This window comes from Squalius cephalus (genome assembly GCF_949319135.1).
Source record: "Squalius cephalus genome assembly, chromosome: 4".
Taxonomy (NCBI): Eukaryota; Metazoa; Chordata; class Actinopteri; order Cypriniformes; family Leuciscidae; genus Squalius; species Squalius cephalus.
Window position 1 is genome coordinate 51,326,505 of NC_137125.1, and position 19,983 is coordinate 51,346,487.

The 19,983-nt window shown below is 42.3% G+C and overlaps 1 protein-coding gene across 10 annotated transcripts in view; it reads left to right on the forward strand.

Moving 5' to 3' along the window:
• Positions 1-19,983, forward strand: part of foxp2 (forkhead box P2) — a 146,073-nt gene that overhangs the window by 104,291 nt on the left and 21,799 nt on the right. For all 10 annotated transcript variants that reach the window (XM_079869937.1, XM_079869943.1, XM_079869939.1 and 7 more), the window contains 6 exons: positions 1,621-1,710; positions 10,943-11,080; positions 12,889-12,978; positions 15,364-15,538; positions 16,255-16,468; positions 18,062-18,166. In XM_079869937.1, the coding sequence (XP_079726063.1) occupies positions 1,621-1,710; positions 10,943-11,080; positions 12,889-12,978; positions 15,364-15,538; positions 16,255-16,468; positions 18,062-18,166 (812 nt within the window). The remainder of the gene's footprint in view (positions 1-1,620; positions 1,711-10,942; positions 11,081-12,888; positions 12,979-15,363; positions 15,539-16,254; positions 16,469-18,061; positions 18,167-19,983) is intronic.

Genomic DNA, 19,983 nt, shown 5'->3' on the forward strand with positions numbered 1-19,983 from the left:
ATAACAAGTGAAGCCACCGCGCCGCCATATTGGTATTCCCTAGTATTCCCTCACATTCTATTGAATTAATAGGAAATCATCTGATTTTAATGAGAAAACATTACCGAACGAGTCAGCGTTTTTATATCTGAAGTCTCCCTGTACATTCTTACACCGCAAACGTCCCAAACATTTAAATGGTTATTGGTTTAAAGTCTGGTTATTAAAAGTTATGTTCATGTTCATTACAGTAGTGAATATTAGATCAGCCAACGAACGAGACACCTCAGCATTTATATTACAAATGATACAATGATTTATGAATACAGATTAATGCTTTGTAAGGCATTTGAGCTGACTTGTGGCTTTTTAACAGTTTCCAAGATCTCCAAGAGTCTGAAATGGATGTTGGTCAACAAAAAAACATCAGGAAATAATATCCTACATGCTTCACAACTTAGTCAGAGAAATGACGCTGGCTGCATATGGATTAAAAGACATGAAGCTTTTATTTCCAAGTATTTATACTGTCGCTCCAAGCAAGATGATGCATGGTAAACATTTTTAATATAGTCTAGTACAATAGAAATAGGGGATTGTATAGACACACCAATCTTAACGATTTCTAGATATTGCTTATCCTGCCCGAAAAGACCATAAACATTACAGATAACTTTCAAAGTATCAATTAATGTACATGCATACGTGTACATCTTAAAAACTCTTCATGTGCGAATGATACGCTGCAAATCAGGTGATTTTAGGTCAATATTTTGGCTGTAAGTCATTGATGCCCTTTGTCGGTAGGGAATACCAATATGGCCGATCGAACACTTCCTTGCTGGCAGTTTAGAACGCAATGAGCAATCCAGTCATTTATATAGATCAGTGCGTAAATCATTAGTTTTGTCCCTTAGAAAGAAAAGTAATTGCACAATTTGAGCTATCATTCATGTCTGTAGCACAAACTGTGCGGAACGTTTTACGTCTCAAAGTTGAATACTTAATGGTTAAAATATTTGAACAAACCCTTAAAACGAAGTATGAACAATAGGGATGCTTGCCTTAGCAACCTAGTATTCTTGTATTGTTATATGACATTGGATAAGTAGGTATTTGGAGTGATTTGGCAGAGTGGGGCCGGCGTCACCCCTGTGCTCAGGGGCCCTGCTAATGCTCAGCTCCTTGTTAATTCACTCCTGAGGTAATCTGATGTTGATTTTGTCAACTTTAATTACAGCTTCTAGGAACACTTCACATTGCCTGCCTCTACTTCAAATTGATATTATGAATATGCAAATGGGACGGTAATTTGCTGAGAAGTGGGTATTTCAGCTGAGCACACACTAGACAGGTCAATACCACTGACACTCTCTGTGTGTGTTTTTTCCCCTCGTGCTCTTCAGAGGTGCTAGACAAACTGTATTTATCTTTCATCACGGCTTTGTGGATTATCATGAAAAATGTATATCTTAGAGATGATTCATGGCTCATCAACAACAATGAATAGTGTAGTGGATGGAATGTGTGGGGTTGATTTCACCTTTCATAGTGTCTGATATTTGAGTGTGCCGGAGTTGAAGTGGAGGAGAAAAAAAAAACTAATTTTTCGTCTTTCTTTCTCTTCTCTTTTCTTTGCAGGCCCTACAAGCAGCAAGGCAATTACTCCTACAGCAACCAGGCAGTGGCCTGAAATCTCCAAAGAACAACGACAAACAGCGTCCGTTGCAGGTGAGCAGTTCCTCGCTAATCTCTTAAGTCCATCCATAATACATGGCGCTCTGGAAAAGATTTCCTCAGTTCCAGCTACTCTGTTTGATTTGGCAATGTAATTCTGGAGCTGTCAGTAAAATTTCAACCTGTCAGGCCGGCCCTTCTCCAAAAGAAACCTCACACCTGAAACCTTTCTGTTGTCTACAGCTACTTTACCTCACCACCTCTGTTGGCCAACCTTGAAATCATGCTGTGACAAAAGATTTTGACATATTAAAAGATTATTCAGGTTCAATACAAGCACATTTGACAGCATTTGTGGCATAATGTTGATTACCACAAAAAATTATTTTGCATAAAAAAGCAAATCAAAGTTACGATGAGGCATTTACTATAGAAGTGAATTAAAGGCAGAAATGTGTAGCATTTAATTTAATAAAAGCGCTTAACTTGCATTTTATTTGAGCTGTTTAAATAATTTTAGACAAGTGAAATTGGATGTAACTACACAGAAATGTGTAATCGATTTTATGATGTTTAAATCTTTTTAACTCACATATTGTTCTCCTCTTGAGGCGATACTATTATTTAAACAGTGAGTACTTTAATGTTTATGGATTGACCCCATTCACTTCCATTGTACATTAAGTGCAAGTTAAGTTTTGTACAACTCTGTAGCTTCCTGTAGCATTGCATATCCTAACTAGCTGTCATTTGTACCCCTCCAAGATAATTTGCCATTATTGATTCCGGCTTTGCCGCATCGCTATTGTCAGTGATTTGGTAAAGGTCACAGCAACATCGCGCACGTCGCATCCCCTATTACCAGACCTGTTTACTTACCCGCTGACTGCCGATGTGTTATTTCTCTCACATCCCCACAATACAAATGCGCCGCCTCGAATTATGTAAGTGCTTGACATCTGCCAGGCTCCGTATTTTTAGGTTTAAATTAAGTGTGAGAGAGAGCTTGCCCTCCTTCCTGCTAATAAGCGCTATCAGTGGTGGTTTACCTCATTAGTACCCCGGGCATTTAATTAAAGGAAGGGAAAATGGGCGCTAACCCTCATCGTTAATATTTTCACAGAGTATAACGATGGCGACACCTTCTCCAAGAGTCACACCCTTGTGTATCTAGTTATCCGTAAGTTAAAGTTTTGGTGCCTTTCGCTTTTAATATATTCAGGCCGTTCCATGCAAATATGAGTTTTGTATTTGGGAAATCAAATAATTTTTCCCCTTCTGTGGAAAGATATTAGTTGTAAAACAAAGCCTAGGTGGATGCGCTTTCGTGTATCTATTGTAGTTTCGCCACCGTCTGTATACTCAGAGAATGGATTCCCGGCACACAGCGTGACTGCAAATTGCCGTGCGATACTTCCAGAGGAAGCCGAGTGATATTGGATGAGGAAGGTCTGTGATAACTGGTGGCCCATGACCGAGCCCCTGACTCTAATAACACCAGAGGATGGTAAATATTGAATATTTACATTTGCTTATGCCATCCTTGCCTCATGTTAGCCATATGAATCAATATGAATCAGGGCTTGTTGAGTGCTGCCTTCCAGGTGTAGTTAATCAATGCTGTCGATCCTTTACTTTATTAACTTATTCAGAGCCGTTTTAATCAACAGTATGTTGATTACCCCAAAAAATTATTTAGACTCCTTTACTTTGAAAAAAAAAATCAAGGTTAAGGTGAGGTATGTACAATAGAAGTCAACGGGGACAATTTTTTTAAGCATTTAAAAGCAGAACTATGAAGCATTTACATTAATTCTTCTGTTAAAACTTGTGTATTATTTGAGCTGTAAAGTTGTTTAAATCATCATTTTTACAGTCATTTTAGGGTGGAGTTACACTGTCTAGCAACAGAGTTGTACAATTTAACAACTTTACACAGGTTAGAAAGCTGTTTTTCACATTAAAATAATGTTAACACACATATTTTTCACGTCTTGAACTGTACTATTTAAACGTTTACAGATTGGCCACATTCACCTGTAGCTAGACTCTGTAACCCAGCTTTTTTCTAAAGAAAAAGAGTGATGAGTTTTAATTAGGTTTTATGGTCATCTACATTATGCCACAAATGCTGTCGATTGATCTTACCTTGTACTAAACATGGAATATACCTTCAAATATCTTTTCTTTTTGACCTTTATATGCTTACGGTAACTCGATTCAGATTGTGTTGCGTGTACTTAGCCAAGTAACAAGCATTTTGAAGAATGACTTATTTACATTAAAAAGTAAACGCCTGCTCGTTTCCTGACACTGATGAATCCGCCCCTTTCCCTGTCCAGGAAAGGCAGGGAAAGTGATCCATAGATCATGGCGTATAAATTATTTACCGCACAAGCATCTAAGTGCTGGAGCTCACGGTTTTAATTACTTGTATTAGTGTCTAAAGCCTGTCGGCTGACTAATTCTATCCAGCGTCTCATCTCGCGCTTTTGACACGCTCAGAAGCCGCTTTTCCACATTTGCGTAATGTGACGGGTCTATTATTACCCCGTAAGCCCAGAGGAGAAGTCAATAAACACCTATTTCTTCCCCGTAAATCCTTGTGCCTTCTTCATGCTGCTTACAAGGATTTCCCAAGGCACACAACAGTCCTCTCGCGTCGTAGAGCCTCTCCCTCCGAGTGGCAATATCTCCTGTGCGTTTTATACACTGACATTTAAAACACAAATAAAAAGCGAGAGGACGAAAGGGAAGGGGGATTACAGAAAGCTTACGCGACTGGCAATTGTGTCTCCTGCCCTACCAATCAGCCCAGCTGCCATTCTCCAACTATAAGCTACATGCCGGTTTGTTTGTTTGGCTCCATGTGCCGCCCAGGCATCTAGTCCTGATGGCAGAATGGGCATTTAACAGTGTGAAAACACATGTTAGCGATACTGAATACTGACGAAACAGCGGTAAGAAGCAAACAGGAGGATGCTGAACAAACAGAAGCATGTAGGCGTGACATCGGGCTGTTGTGATGACATATTACAGCCATCTAGGTGTCAGAAAGGTGTTTAAAGAGGTAGAGTTGACCTCTGATCTGTTAGCGGTGTGGGCTCAGAGAGTGATACACCAGCATTAACAAGATGAAACAACCAAACAAAACAATTTCAGCTCACTAGCATGCGACTATTGCACAAACACTCTCTGTTTCTGTCACGTTTGCCTCCACGACAGAAACAGGCGGCCAATATGTTGACCTTTTTGTTCATTTTAAACTAATGCCAATGTAACTTTTTCGCAACCATACATCCTTCCGGAGGCTTCCTCAATCCTGCGTTTGGGAAGGAAGGCTGAGCGGCTCGTTGCTCGCGCACATTCCAAGACTAGAGAGAAGCGCGAGATAGCTCAACCCAATCACTTCCTGAGCAGTGAGCCATCCTCTGAGTGTCGCCGATTTAAAGGTCAGCGACGCACAGCTCATCTGAGCGTCCGACTCCTGCGCCATGTTCCTTAAAATTCATCTACTCAGACCGCCAACTGGAACCGTGCACAAAGCCAGCGGAATTTATAAAAGGCGACTCATATTAACATTGATTATTAACAGCGTTCACCCAGCAGTACGGAGAATTTGGAATGCCTTTTAAATTCCAGTCCAGGTGCTGAATTGGAATTGGAATTGAGGTTGCAAGTAATGCAGAACTGCAGTTTGAATTTGAATGTAAAAGTAGAATTCAAATACATTGAAATTCAAAGAAGTTTTCCTGACTTTGCAAAGTTTGGCAACAAAAACTTTGAATGTTGACTTGACATAGTTTTGTTTGAAAGTTTTAATAAGGCTCAATCCCAATTCACCCCTTGCCCCTACCCCTTGGCCCTACCCCTCCGTTTTGCGCGTTCCCGTGAAGGGGTAGGGTTGTCTCGATTCTCTTTTGGTTGGAGGGGTAGGGGTAAGGGGAAGGGCCAGATAGCCCTTGAAACGAAGATTTTTCGGGACCACACTTCAAACGAAGGGGTATGAGAAATGTACCTGCATACACCGGCTACAGAGGCAACATGACTGCCAATAATCATTTTCTTTATGTCACATTCAATCTTGTGTTCATATTTACGGTCATGTTATTCAAATAGACGGTTGCAAAAAAATCGCTAAAGTTAACAATATGACGTGTGTAAAAAGCAAAAGTTTGAAGCGAAGTGGACGCGCGAATGAGGCGAATTCGCCTCAACCACGCCGCGCTAAACGCCTCATTTGCGCCGCAAGACCTCCAGACGCGCGTAAATGCGTCTTAACATTGAAATCACTTGCGCCAGACGCTCTATTCGCGTTTGGTGTGAACGCAGCATTAGGCGTCGAAGATATCGTCATCTCCGTTGTTTTCTGCGAACTTCAGAAGAAAAATGCAAAAACATAGCTGTAACTCACGCAAGACTACAGCTGACGACGGCATCTTGGAAGTTTGTGATAAACATTGGCGCATCTCCTGTGACGTAGGCGCTATCAACGACGTATAATGACGTGTAACGGTGTAGTAGTGGTGTCCCATTTCTTAGGGGAAAATTTTCACCCCTATGCCTTGCCACTCTGTTTCAAGGGGTAAGGGTAAGGGGTAGGCGAAGGGTAAGGGGTAGGCGAAGAGGTATAAAATAGAATTGGGATTGGGCCTAAGTCTTGAAATTTGAAGGTTTATAGGTAGAAATTTGCATTTGTATAGTGATTAAAAACACACTCCCTGTGCATTCCAAATCAACTTTATTTGAGGTGTGGCCAATTCTGTCCAAGGAACATAAACAACATGAACAAAATAACTTTGGTGGCTCCAAAACAAAAGAGGGAGGAAAAAAAACATTTGCAGTTTTCTGTTTTTTGGTTACCAGGAAAACATCCTACATTTCTAGCGGACAGCATGTGTAAATTGCAAGGGATTTGGTTTGCAGGGACTCGCATTGCGATGCAAAGGAAGTTGAAGCATAACCCTTAGGCAAGAACCAGTGGAACGGTGGGAGTGAGGGGAAAAAATAGTGCCATGGCACAGCTTTGATGTAGAAGCAACAACTGTACCTTCTGACAGAAGATGCATGGGAGTAATAAACCAGTTCCAGCAGCCCTTACACATGCAGTCTGATTACTCTGGCCAGGGTGTTAATTGGATCCTAACTGGCAGATCTGATACGTGTAGCCCGGTGGTGGGAAGTCTTTCCAAGTGATGAACTATAATTCACAGAGCTGCTTGAAGCTTGTGTAATTTACTGTGTGTCACTTGACGAGGAGAGCGATCCAACAGACTCCCTATTACCTGCGACATCACAAAGCTTTCAAGAGAGAGAAGAGGAGGGGGGCTGATACAGAGTGAGCTAGAGAGACAGATTTCCCTGTAAATGCCAGACAATGCTCTGTTTCAGATATGGTGAGAAACAAATTAGAGGAAAACAAAGTCATGTAGAATTAATTCTTATCTCACAAACTCCTAAAGATCACATTTGGTTGGTGTACTTTTTTTTTGCCATGAGGCAGAAGGGTACTAAAGTCTGCAAGTCTCTTTAATTCCTCTCATAATTCCCTTTGGGAAGAATTTGATGCCTCCCTTCATTGACAGAAATGAAAGTGTGGTTATCTACATGGTGATAATTGTGCGGATTGTTCATTGTATCCCATCGAACTGAGGCCACATCCACTCTATCATCATTTGAAGTGCATTAAACTTCCCATACTGTTTTGCTAAACTGTAAAATAAATTGATTTGGGAAAACGTTCCTATAATCTACTTAACTCCGATCTCAAGGAGCGTTCGCATTGATCTTCTAATCCAAACGATCACTGTGTAAGTGTGTAAGTGCGTATGCATGTTAGCGTGTTTCAGGTTTAGATTAGTGCAACTGTGTTTGTTTATGTTGTCAATGGCTCTTGAATCCATGAGTGTGTGTATTTGGTCCCCTAGTAAAACAACTCCATCAAAAAGCCCTTGACTGCGGAGCTATAAATTATTGACTGAATTAACAATGCTATCTTTACCAAAGTGGAAAGGTCAGGATCCTTTACAAAGTTCAGGAAAAGCCCTAGTCCATGAGATTAATTAGTGGGACAGTGAGCTTAAGAATTTGTTTTTCCAAACTCTCACCCATTTAATTAACAAGTTTTTGCTTTCTGCTAAAGTATTTGCCATCACACACCCCCAATTCTCATTTTATTTATCTGAACAGTATCTCTGGCAAGTGGTTCAGCACGTTCAGATGTGTCTGCACACATCTGATCTGTAAACTTCCCTTATCGAGCCAATGAATACTGCATATATAGAGAATCCAATCACTTTTCACTAGGTGTTTTAGCTAGTTTGTTGTTCATAGATTAATTATGGTTATTTAATACCGTTTTCTCATATGTTATTTTGGAATACACCAATGGGACATTTGATGTCTTTTTAGGTAATGCAGGAAGGCGCAAGTCATGCGTTTCTTCGTTCTTGTGATGTGGAGTTGACCTTTCTCATGTCAAGACCCGTTTCAGCATAGCGAGAGCCCTGTAATGATCTCCTCGTTCTTCAGGAGGGCTACTGATGTTTTCTCATCACTGACCAATTTAAAGCTATTTGTTCTACTCTCTCTCAGGTGCTGAGCTTCGTGGATCTAAAGTGCAGGTCAATGGAGATCACATTTTATTTGTAGTTTTCCAATAGAAATCAAAGCTTTTGGACGTGCTTGTTGTTAAAAAACGAGAATGAGAAAAAGAGATCAGTTGTTGGTCTTTAAGTAAATGTTCTCACAGCACGAGTGCTTCAAGTGCAGATGATTGAAGTTGATGCTTTGATTTGTGAAGAATACCATTATTTGTGAAGTTTTCTAGCACTCGTTGGGTTGCATCATTGCCTCTAGCAGTCATATTCTTCATCTGGCATCCTGCAAGGGAAAAGACCCATTGTCTGCGACTGTTTACGGCTCGACCCTTTGGCAAACGCTCATTAATTATGCCCCGTCTTGGTGAAATCATTTCTGGGAGAAGCAATTCAGCCTCTGTTCCTTTCAATTCACCCGGCTTGTCAATCATCACCCCCCGCAGTATCCCACGGAATGGAGGTGTTATATTCCGCCAATTATCATGTCATATACTCGAAAATGTAAATGAACGTGTGTGTAAAATTAAATTTATGGGTTGTCAGTGAAGAATAAGAACCAGGAGAGCAATTACTTATCTGCTTTCATCTTTCAAGCTCTGATATATCATGCAGAAAACGCCAGCGTTAAATGCTGGAATTAGCATTGTGCGCGACTCGGAAGTGAGTGGGCCGAAACTTCAACTTTGTCTCGTCTTTTTTGTTTGGAAAAGCAATGAAATGAAGATGTGTATCATCTGTCGATCTGCTAAAAAGCTAATGAGAGGCTGAGGGCCATATCCTGATTTCATTTTATTTCTCGCCGCATTTGTCATTTCAAGCCACTCTTCGGCATGTTCGAGGCTAAAATGCAACTTCAGATTACACAGTCAGCCGTAGTCGATAAATAAACGTAGTGAATTGTTCTGAAATTTACATGTTTATTGTATTCGCAGCACTGCGGTGCAAATGAGGTGATCGTTGGTTATTCAGTCCAAAGCTCATTTAAATATACAAATATTGGGTGTAATGAGAACATCTCTTCTTGTATTTTCATGCTTTGGTCTTTATATTGTCATTTAGGCCGGCGCAGAACCCTGGCTGAACCTGGGGGTAATTACACATCACAAATGTGTCTTAAGGTTTAATAACATTGAAGGTGTAAGCATACATTTGCATAATTACATGCAGCTGTTTAATTTGTGACTTTGTTGCTCTGTTCCTTTGTTTTTTTTTTCTTCCGCCACCTTCTCCCTCGTCACACCTTTTCTCCCCAAAGAGAGACAGACAGAAAGAAAGAAAGTGTATTTGTGTGTGCGCTTCCCTCCGTGGTGGTGCTCATTGAGTTTTGGGGCCAGTCTAATGAAGAATGGTGCTTGGATTTGTTTGAATATGAATATGAGTGGGGATGGAGTGTGACCTTCAGCTCCGCTACTCAGTTCATCAGGATTAGTCAAGCTCGGCGCTCAGGAGCGCTAATGCATAATGACTTCTAAAATGAAAAATGTGTAGTGACCATGCAAATGTCTCTGCTAATCAAAGAGGGGAACCTGAGCTGGGCCGAGCCAGGAGACTAAAACAAGGACGTGTCAAGGCCCTGAGAGCTCAGACGTACGGAAAGCAATCAAGCGGCCTTGATTAGCAAGCGCGAGGAGCAGCTCGGACTCCTCACAACGTCTAATGGAGCCTCACATCTTTTTCTCAAGCTCAAAAACCACAACAATAGAGATGTTTACCTGTCATGACGCCCAAAGGCTCGGCTGTCTTGATGATAGACAGCATCTGTCGAAGCTGCTCTGTTGGGCGATGCAACGCGCAGCATGCTTCATAATATACAAAGAATGCCCTGTAGAGTCAGTTGTAGACAGGTGCAGTGTCCAGGGAAGAAAAAAAGGAGGGGAAATTGTTCTTAAAAAAGCATTTATATGGCAATTATTTTTTATTCTGTTCATTGTTCAGTTTTAGATACAAGCGCAGAAATGAGTCACATTAATGTAAATGTTACGTGTTTCCAGAAAACCTGCTCGCTTTATTTCAATGCTGGGTTGCGAAAATATTTTCTTTGTTTTGTTTTTTAGCCCAAAAAGTTCTCTCACTCAGTTTGACAGCTGGCATTTTAATGATTCTTATCATTTAAAAAATGACATGAATTTTTAAAAATGACATCTCGTGGAAGACTTGTGCCTCTGGCTGCTTTCTTCCAAGCATGCAACTTGGAAACTTCAATGCGCAGCGAGAGGCAACTGGTAATTCCCCTCACCTCTGTAAAACAGAATACTTCACAGCGGCTCAGCTTCAATCAGGAGTTTCTTGCAGACTTTTCAAAGCTTCAAACCCACGGCAGGCTGAATTCATACTACTTAGCTTAGTTACTCCTCAACAGGCCATGTGTCCGCTTACGACCCACTGTCGGGTCTGGATGTGTGTCTTTCTGCTCGCCTTGTGTGTTGTAGCACTAGAACTCGCCTGAGGGAGTTGAAGGGTTCAGCTAATTAAGGTCCTCCTCTATTTAAAGCACAGTGCTTTTCCCACTGGGAGTAGCTGACAGAGTAAGAAAGTACACATGCATCTGCCAAATGATTACATATACTGCACTCGCACCATTTCCAGAGAGTTCGAGAAGAAGCTCTTGACTATACAGTTGAAGAGTTTTTATGTGACATGGTTAATGTGACATTCTCTACGTCTCTGTCTGTCTCTCTCACTCTCAGGTGCCAGTATCTGTGGCAATGATGAGTCCACAGGTGATCACACCCCAACAGATGCAGCAGATCCTTCAACAGCAGGTCCTGTCCCCCCAGCAGCTCCAAGCCCTCCTACAACAACAACAGGCAGTCATGCTTCAGCAGGTGAACACACATAAACACCCTCTCACTCACCGTCCCATACGCACTCATGTTTTGAAATGGTAGCATTGAGATCCTCTCTTGCTCTCATCTGTCCTTGACATAGTTAGATCAGAGAAACAAATATGGACCAGCGTGTAATTAGTTGTTTTCAACTGGGACATCTTTTGGGGACAAATGGAGCACAGAAACAAGCTAGTCAAATAGAGTTAGCCGTATGAATGCTTTGAACAACACAAGCATGATTTCACGTGTTGTTTGGTTTCTTAATGTGTCAGAGCATAATTAGCATTGCAAGACGCATTGCATTTTTAGTGTAGTGGCATTGGCTACTATAATGAGCATTAGAGTAAACTAGCATGCTCTTTTACAGTCTTCTTCTACAGGTTTTTACTTTACAATAATGAAGCAGCAGTTTGAAGACAGTCTTGCTGAGCGAGTTACAGTTAGTTAAACTGTCAACATGTTATGTAAAGTAGTTACAGTAGACATTTGAACTCTATCTCTGCCTTGAATGTCTAAGTATCTACCAAGGGTCTTTTTGTGACTTAAATCAGCAGCGATCCCTGCTGAAAAACAACTTAAACCAGCCTAAGCTTTTTGCTAGTCTTAGCTGTTTCCCCTGCCTTACCAGGCTGGATATAGACAAGCGATCTTTAACCAGCTAAGACCAGCAAACCACTTTTAAGCAGTGGAAGTACAGTTGAGGACATGAAATAATGAGGAAAAAGGGGAGTTTAGAACAAAAAAAAACGATTGTATTGTCCGCATGAGCGCCATTTTGTGTCGTAGCATGCGAGCTAACAACTACGCCACATCTCTGACAAGAGTAGATTATATCTTCAGAAGTGATTTTAAAATCTCTTAGAGTGAGCTCTTCATTAAAAACATCTCCATTAACTCAGTTAGCCTTGATTATAATTAGGTCTGTATAAACGGTGACAAGTGTACTGAAGACGTCTCCCGCTGAACGAGATGGGAGAGCTCGGCTCCTATGTTCTGACGATGAGGACAGCACTCTGAGAAGAAGAGAAGTGTGCTAAATGCATTAATTCACAATGATGAATCCTCTCCTTTGAGTGCTTCACATTCATTTTAGAATTTCACTGCCTGTCAAGGCATCAGAGAGGAAAAAAATATATAGGCAGTAAGATTAATTGTTCCTCTAGCGGTAATGTGCAGCCGCATAAAAGTCCGTATGGAGATCCATGATGAGGGGAAGTGCTGGTCTCTTTGTCTCGACCAGAGAGAGACGTTATTTATGATGTGACGTGCAGAAGCACATCCAGGCATGTTGTGCAGCCTCAGGAGCCTGGAGTTGGCTACGAATCTGTTTGTTCTGTTGTAGCTCTGCTTTGAGGTATGGCCACACTTATGTGGGAAAAGGGAAATAAGTAATAGATATATATTCAAGCCATATACAACAGCTGCTTTGTTTTGTCACAGATGTAGCCTTGCGGTTAACTCTGTGTATAGCAGTTATTGCAAGCACTCTTGTGATAAACTTTATGGAAATGGGAAATAAATTGATAAATAGATAGTTTCTTTTGTCACAACTTTAGCCTAGGGTTTGCCGCATTTGCTATATAAACATTTACACTAACCACATTTGTTCCAAGCAGTTAGTGCAAGCATTCTTATGATGACCTTCTTGGGCAAAAGGCAATAAGCATGAAATATTTTTAATCCATATTCTTCAAATGTTTTTGGTCAAAATGTAGCTTAGTGGTTAGCACATTTGGTGTAAGCATATGTTCTTGTGTACAGTTTGTTTCTTTCCACACATTATTATGGTCTATGTCTTTCCACAGCAACACCTGCAGGAGTTTTATAAGAAACAACAGGAACAACTCCATCTACAGCTTTTGCAGCAACAGCACCCTGGCAAACAAGTGAAAGAGGTACAAATCACACACAATAAACATATGCATGATGCAAAGTAAAGGTTTCCTCCACGTTCGTCAACCACGAGTAAGACGAAAGACACAGACGAAACTTCTTCTGCATGCTACCGAATGAAGCGCTCAAATTAGGCAGACAACATTGTCAGGTGATCTCAACTCTGTCCTTGACGGCAATTCAGAGTTCGTGGTACGCCTGTTTTAGCGTACCACACAGGATCCGTTCGTTAATGAACCACCGTGGCGAGTTTGGGCCGACGAGCAGAAAAGTTGGGCCGCAGCGAGCTCATAAATCAAACTGGCAGTCAGACTGTGGATCCGTCTGACAGACAGACAGAAGGAGACTGAGAGAGAAGGTTGCTGACACGCAGGCATCAAAAAGCGAGGCGCGTCTGAGAGAGGGGCGGCTATCCAAACAAAACGTGTGGAAGCAGTTAAATTGATCAGCTAGGTATCGTGGACGGGAAACGTCCCCCGCCCCCAGCAGTCTCTTCAACTAGCACCTTATACCATTGTCTGTCTTCAAGCAAGCCATTATGCAGGGCCTACAGAAAGCAGGACTGACCTCCCGGAGGCTTTGTTTCTGTTTGGATTTGCGAATAGATTTTTTTCAGGCCCCAGCCATCAAATATGGAATAGAAATTGCTCCCTTATTTCTCACGAGACAGCGGGGCCAATCCGCATGGCTCACTCCATTATGCAGTCTGTTTTCCAGTGAGCGCATCACAAGTTTTGCCTCTCTTTCTCTCGCTCTCTCATCCCTAAACTAAGAGAGTGAGGTCTTCCTCACCGTTCTTGACTGAAGGTCTTCCTCTGGAGTCTGCTCAGTCCTACCGCTAGTGTAATTCCAAGCAAAAATTGGAAGTTTAACTTTCCTCCTGTAATGGGGGTCTTTGCTTTCTTGTCACTGAGTAGGCCGTAATGTATTCTGACAGGAGAAGAGGAAAGGGAAAGGGGACGAGAGAGAGAGAGCTCAAGCTAACAGGGTCTCAGCAGAAACTAGCTCTCAGTTTGCTAATGGACCTCTGGAGACTTTGTCCACAGAAGCAAACTTCAGTCATTTTTAAGCCAGACCTCCTTAAAAACAGCTAATAAACTGAGTCTGTACGACATGGAATTGCAACTACTACACCACTTTACATTTCCAAAAAGCCAAGACTTAAAGAACGGTGTCTTGTCGCAGACATTGTATCACATACAAAATTATACAAACTTTGAGCCTCGTTCATGATTCACTAACAGAATGAATTTGCATATATGAGAATTTACGTAAAAATGGTGTTACGAACTAGTACAACATAATTCGATGTTGGGCCTGTTACATGAAACGTGCTGAATGAATTTCTGTCTACATCTGCAACAATTTACGTAAGAATGATTTTACAAACAATTTAACACTCACATTCATTCTGTTATGTTTTAATGAACGAGGCCAAAATTGTGTTTTCTATTAGCGATTGCTTTTTGCTAATTATTTTATTTAATTTCACTCAGTTTAATACATATTTTGTTCCTTTTTTGCAACACTATTATAAATCTACTTTGCAAGTTTATTTCTGTCCATATTACTGTATGTGACAGTTTACGTGAAAATTGTTCTACAAACCATTTACACAGACATCTGTATGGTTGGTGTTTCATGAATAAGATCCAATATACGAAAATGTTGCTTGCTGTAAATACTGTTATTTTCGGTTTAATTTCACTCAGTTAAATGCTTTGTTTTGGGTTTTATTTAACATGTAATGGGATTATCAGGTTGGGGCAATTTATGTCTTTATGAACATTTTACACAAAAAGTGTTTCATTACATAGATGTTTTGTTCGCTGTGAATGATGTGAATGTAGTTTTGCTAATCCTGTTTATGTGATTTAACAGGTTTATTTTTGTCCGTGGAAAGATTTCAAGCGTAGTTGCTGTGCTTTGATCACTGAAGCGCTGCATTGTTTTTCTGTGGTTTGCCTCCACCGCTGCTGCTGCTGCTGTTGTTGTTGTTGTTGTTTTTGTTGTTGTCTTCGCCAGCTTATGCAAGAGGCTCGACTGGCGGTAAACAGGGTTTGGAGGGGATGGAGGGGGTGGGTGCTGTAAATCTCTCTCAGCCTCCCTCCCTCCGTCACCCCCTCCCTGTGGCCCCATAAGCTGTAATGGACCATTAGAAATGCAAGACAATTAACTATCAATGGCGAAAGGAGGGGGCTCCACCCCCCACCCACATCTCAAACACAGTTCTTAGTACACGCAAGCAGGCGAGGCGAAGAGAACGAGACGGCAAGGTTTCACTTGGGCCACATGCATTACCGAACGCACTTTCTCGTCCATGTGTGTGACTAGTGTTTTGCGTGTGTATGCTCACTCACTCTCTCTCTCTCTCTGTTTCACTATAGCAACAGCAGCAACAGCAGCAGTTGGCAGCACAGCAGCTGGTCTTTCAGCAGCAGCTCTTGCAAATGCAGCAACTGCAGCAGCAGCAGCACCTGCTCAACATGCAGAGGCAGGGCCTCCTCTCTCTGCCCCCTGGCCCAGGACAGCCCACCCTCCCCGGACAGACTCTGCCGCCAGGTAATGTCCTCACATGACCATATGAGAGTTCGTGTGTGTGGCTGCGTCCTCTTTTAAAGTCCCTTTTTTTATGCTGCAGTTTCCTTGTCATTTCAGTTTTTTTTCTAGTTCTCTTTCTCTCTTGCCTGTGTCTGTGTTCTTGTTGTTTTCCTATCTCCCCCCTCTCTCCCTCTCTCTCTCTCTCACTCTCTCTCTCTCACTCACCCTCCCCTCCTTGCCTGTTGTTGTTGTTTACGGACTCGCAGTGCGAGCTCAGAGCTGTGAGGAAGACGAGCTGTTGCCATTTGCTTTTTTCCTGGAACAAACACCTGGTGCCTATACTGTGTTTATCGAAATGGCGCTGGATGACAATAGTTTGAAAATGGCTCTTAATTGGAGTATAGTCGGGGCGACAAAGAGCGGAATAGTCATTTTATCATCCAAGGGATTATATGATGATTTGATTCTGCACACAGAGGCTCGTTTATGAATGCATAATCATGTGCAGATGAGTTCCTGGTTGCTTTGTACTTTCGGATACCACGGAAACGAAGCGAGGGATGAGCGTCCAAGTCGATCTTGCACCGGTTTACCTCCAGATGCTTAAGTGCGATGCCCAGGTTTCGCAGCAGAGCAGAACAGGTTTACCTACCTTGTTAGAAAAGGGCAGACGGTAGCTCATAATGAGAGTTTTGTGAATTATTGTTTTTCTAAAGCTGTTTGTGGTTCTCTTGCAGCTGGTCTGAGCCCCGCCGAACTCCAGCAACTTTGGAAAGACGTCACCAATAGCCACGCCATGGAGGACAATGGGCTAAAACACAGCGGCTTGGACTTGAGCACCACCAACAACTCGTCCACTACCTCCACCAGCAACCCCAAAGCATCTCCGCCCATCACCCATCATGGCATCTCCAACGGCCAGTCCCCAGCCCTCAACAACCGGAGAGAGAGGTACCTGAACACACACACATGCTAAAGCTGGTTTATTCTTCCGCTTACCTGATCACCATTGGGCCCCTGAGATCCAGCTGGATTGGCTATGTAAAGTTACCATGGATAAAAGCGTCTTCTTCGTTTCACTTGACGCAAACTCTAAATCGCTTTTCAGACATACGTGATCACAAACCCCCCGATAAAGGGTCTCGTGTACACATGAACACAAAGATGCATTAACAAACACAAACCAAACAGCCATTTAATCTACTTTTCATGTGCGACACAAAAAAACAGAAGAACAGTTGATGTGTTTGTCACCATTTGCAAAAGGAAAATGCTCATTCCTGCTGGGAGAGGGCTGTGTTTTTTTGTTTGTTTGCTCATCAATAGTTTATTAATGTCTGGATAACAGTTGAAATAAGACGAAACCTCCCTTGAGACAGCGCACTATTGAATGCAGTGCCTTCCGGTATATCAAACACATGGAGGTGCAACTTTCAGTGGCAGGAACACACAGCTCACCTCACTGTACATTAAGTATTTAATACCTCGCTTTTCTTTTGAAATTGCTTTGCCGGCACGGCTTGTCATGTAAATAGAATACACTATGTCGGGTTGGCATTTCCTGAGCGTTTATACACACAACGACCCTTTTATATGCTCTGCGTCTGCTGTAAAACAGATTCGCATATTTCTCTATGTATTATTCAGTCTGTAGCGGCCATATGTTAGTACATAGCAACAGCCGTTGACTTCACTGGGGGGTGGATGTGTTGTGTAATTGGTTTCAAGTATGTAGCATCTTCAAAGAAAGCCCTTTCTTGAGAGAGATATCTTTAGAGGCAGAGAAGAAAAAGCAAAAAACAGAGCAATAGAGAGACAGGGAAATAATTTAAGAAATAGGTTACCCTCTTTTCTTGTGTGTTGGCGGAGTCTCTTGGGTCCACGGTCGTCCGTAATCACAGAGTGTGTTTTGTTGTCAGAGCCAGCTGTTTTCTAAGATGTGCTGGATCGATAACAGCAAGGTAAAACAGCCGGTGAGGTTTGTGTGTGTGAGCGTGTGCCGCACACAAACACAGCGTACTGGTCTGCTTAGCCTCACTTTCGCACATTAGCCCCTCAGCACCATTAGAACCGGCGGTCGTAACTTACCGCAATGTCTTTTCACAACAGGTTGTGTCCTTAAAAACGCCAGTTCAGCCACAAATGAATCTCCTGGTGAAAATTAAAGCACAGCTGCTGTTTTTTTCTGATATTTTCACAAGTTGTCCGTAATGGCTTTACAAGGTGAAAGTATGTGGAAAAAAATGTTGATGGGTGATTTTACTTGGCCGGGCCATGTTTTTTTTAACACATCCGTGTCTCCTCAGTAATACTCTGGATCAATAATCAAAAGGTGGCCTGATGACGAGAGAGAGCGTGTGTTTTTCCAGCTTTTCTGAGCATCAAGTCCACATTCACCTTCTCTTCACAAGCTTTCATGCCAGAGAAGTGCACTAAATTGAGTCGTTTTTACCCCACTTTAGGTCATATCATCCTAACAGGTGGCAAGTTGCAGCCACCATGTTTTTTTTTCTTAATTTATAATGCTCATTATTTCTCTTTCAGTTCACTGCATGAAGAGACTGGAGCGTCGCACTCCCTCTATGGTCATGGAGTGTGCAAGTGGCCAGGATGTGAAAGTATTTGTGATGACTTTGGACAGTTTTTGAAGTAAGTGACCATCAAGAGAGAATAAGTTCAATTATATGCACACTCAGTCGGACTAAAGCAGTAGTTTGTCTGTTTGCTCTGTATGTCTCTATATAGAAACAGTTTGATGCTTATTTGATCTCTCCATTAACAAATTCGAATTATTCAATCTCAAAAGTTTTCACAGTTTAGCTGACACTGAGCTGTCAATCCACAAAACGGATAGCGAATCTCCCAACAGATTTCTTCAGTACACCTGTCAGCCTCTCAGAGGTGGTGCTCAGAATGACCGTGCGTCTCCAAGGCTTTGTGAGTGGATGATGGGTTGGAGCCGAGTGGCAGAAGCTAATGGCAACCCGCATAGCCATGCAGTGTTGTCATGGCGTGGCTAACGGAGTGAAATGAACTCTTCATGCTCCATCAACAATTTAGTTAATTAGCTCATTTGTAATTGGTCGGCTTTGTTGCCGGGACGTGAGTGGGGGGACATCAAAGGAGAAGGTGTTTGCAGTGCTGGAGATTGCAGGTTATCACATTGCCACTCCGAGGAAAGAGCCTCGCCATCAAAGAATGGAGAAAAAGGTTCATTTGAATATTCTAATTAGATCCGTAATTAACTGTGAAATAATAATCTGGTGCGTTTGGAGGGTGTAAATGTCCACGTCAATTCTTGTAAACGGCTTTTGAGAGTGGCGACATCGTTCTCTTCTTTTACAAACGCCCCAGATGCAATCTAAAGAGTCCACATCAAACAATTTAACAACTTTGAGTGCGTTTCAACCATTTAACTACTTAGTTATGACTGTCAACCAGAAGAACATATTTACCTCAAAGTACAGGGTTAACTCTTCCCGTCTACCCCATTGACACTCGTTTAATCATGTTCATTGCAGCATAGCATGCATCAGAGATCATGTGATCTTTTCCCGCCAAATTCAGCTCACCGCTGTGTGCAAGTCAATGGTTGAATAGAACTTAATAAAACTGCTCTGTGTCTGACAAGCTGTGCGGTAGGACGCCGTTACAGCAATCAGCCTCCAAATCTTTGTCGAAATGGGGGCGAGACACCCTCGTTCGCTCCCGGAGCCGGAGACGCCCGTACTGTAACTCGTACATGAAAACACTCCAACAAAAGACAGTGTGATCTGAGCCGGCGAGATGCCGGGTGGCGCTGTGCCTTGGAGGAGCGATTGTCGGTGTCAAAAAGAAGCTTTTAATGTCGTTCGGAGATGCCAGTCACTGCTGCGTATCATCCAGGTACACACGCTTAAAATGGTTTACATAAAATAGGTGTCAGATTCAAATGGCACCTTTGATGGGGAAGCAGAGGGCGGAGGGATTCACCCAGCCTGCGTGAGCTTGTAGCTCGCGGAGAAGAAACCAGCCACGGTTTTGTAATCTTTGTTGTGTTGCTGAGAAAGTTGTCAAGATCAGCATTTAAGCGCAGCTCTGCACTCTTTCATGCGCCGCGCACCTGGAGAGGGGTAGCCAAGAGGTGCCTGGCACATTATATTAGCTCTGAAGTTCAAATAGACGCACGTGAGCATGCATGCGAGCGGGTACACCTTGAGACGTGTGTATTAATGCAACAAAGCACACGTCTTGCGGGTCTGATTCAGGGCAACTTATTTGGGGGTTATGTGCAGCTAAAAGAGGGGGCTAATGAATTCATAGCGTTCTAATGTTGTTCTGCCACGCAGGCGATTTTGTTATTGTTTAAGCTCCAGATTGCTCCCCTAGTTCTCTTATTGATTTCCTCTCACATGCTTGAGAAGAGTCAGGATGAGTGTGGAGAGAAAAATACAGACATACCTTCTGGCCTGTAATAAAGATTGACA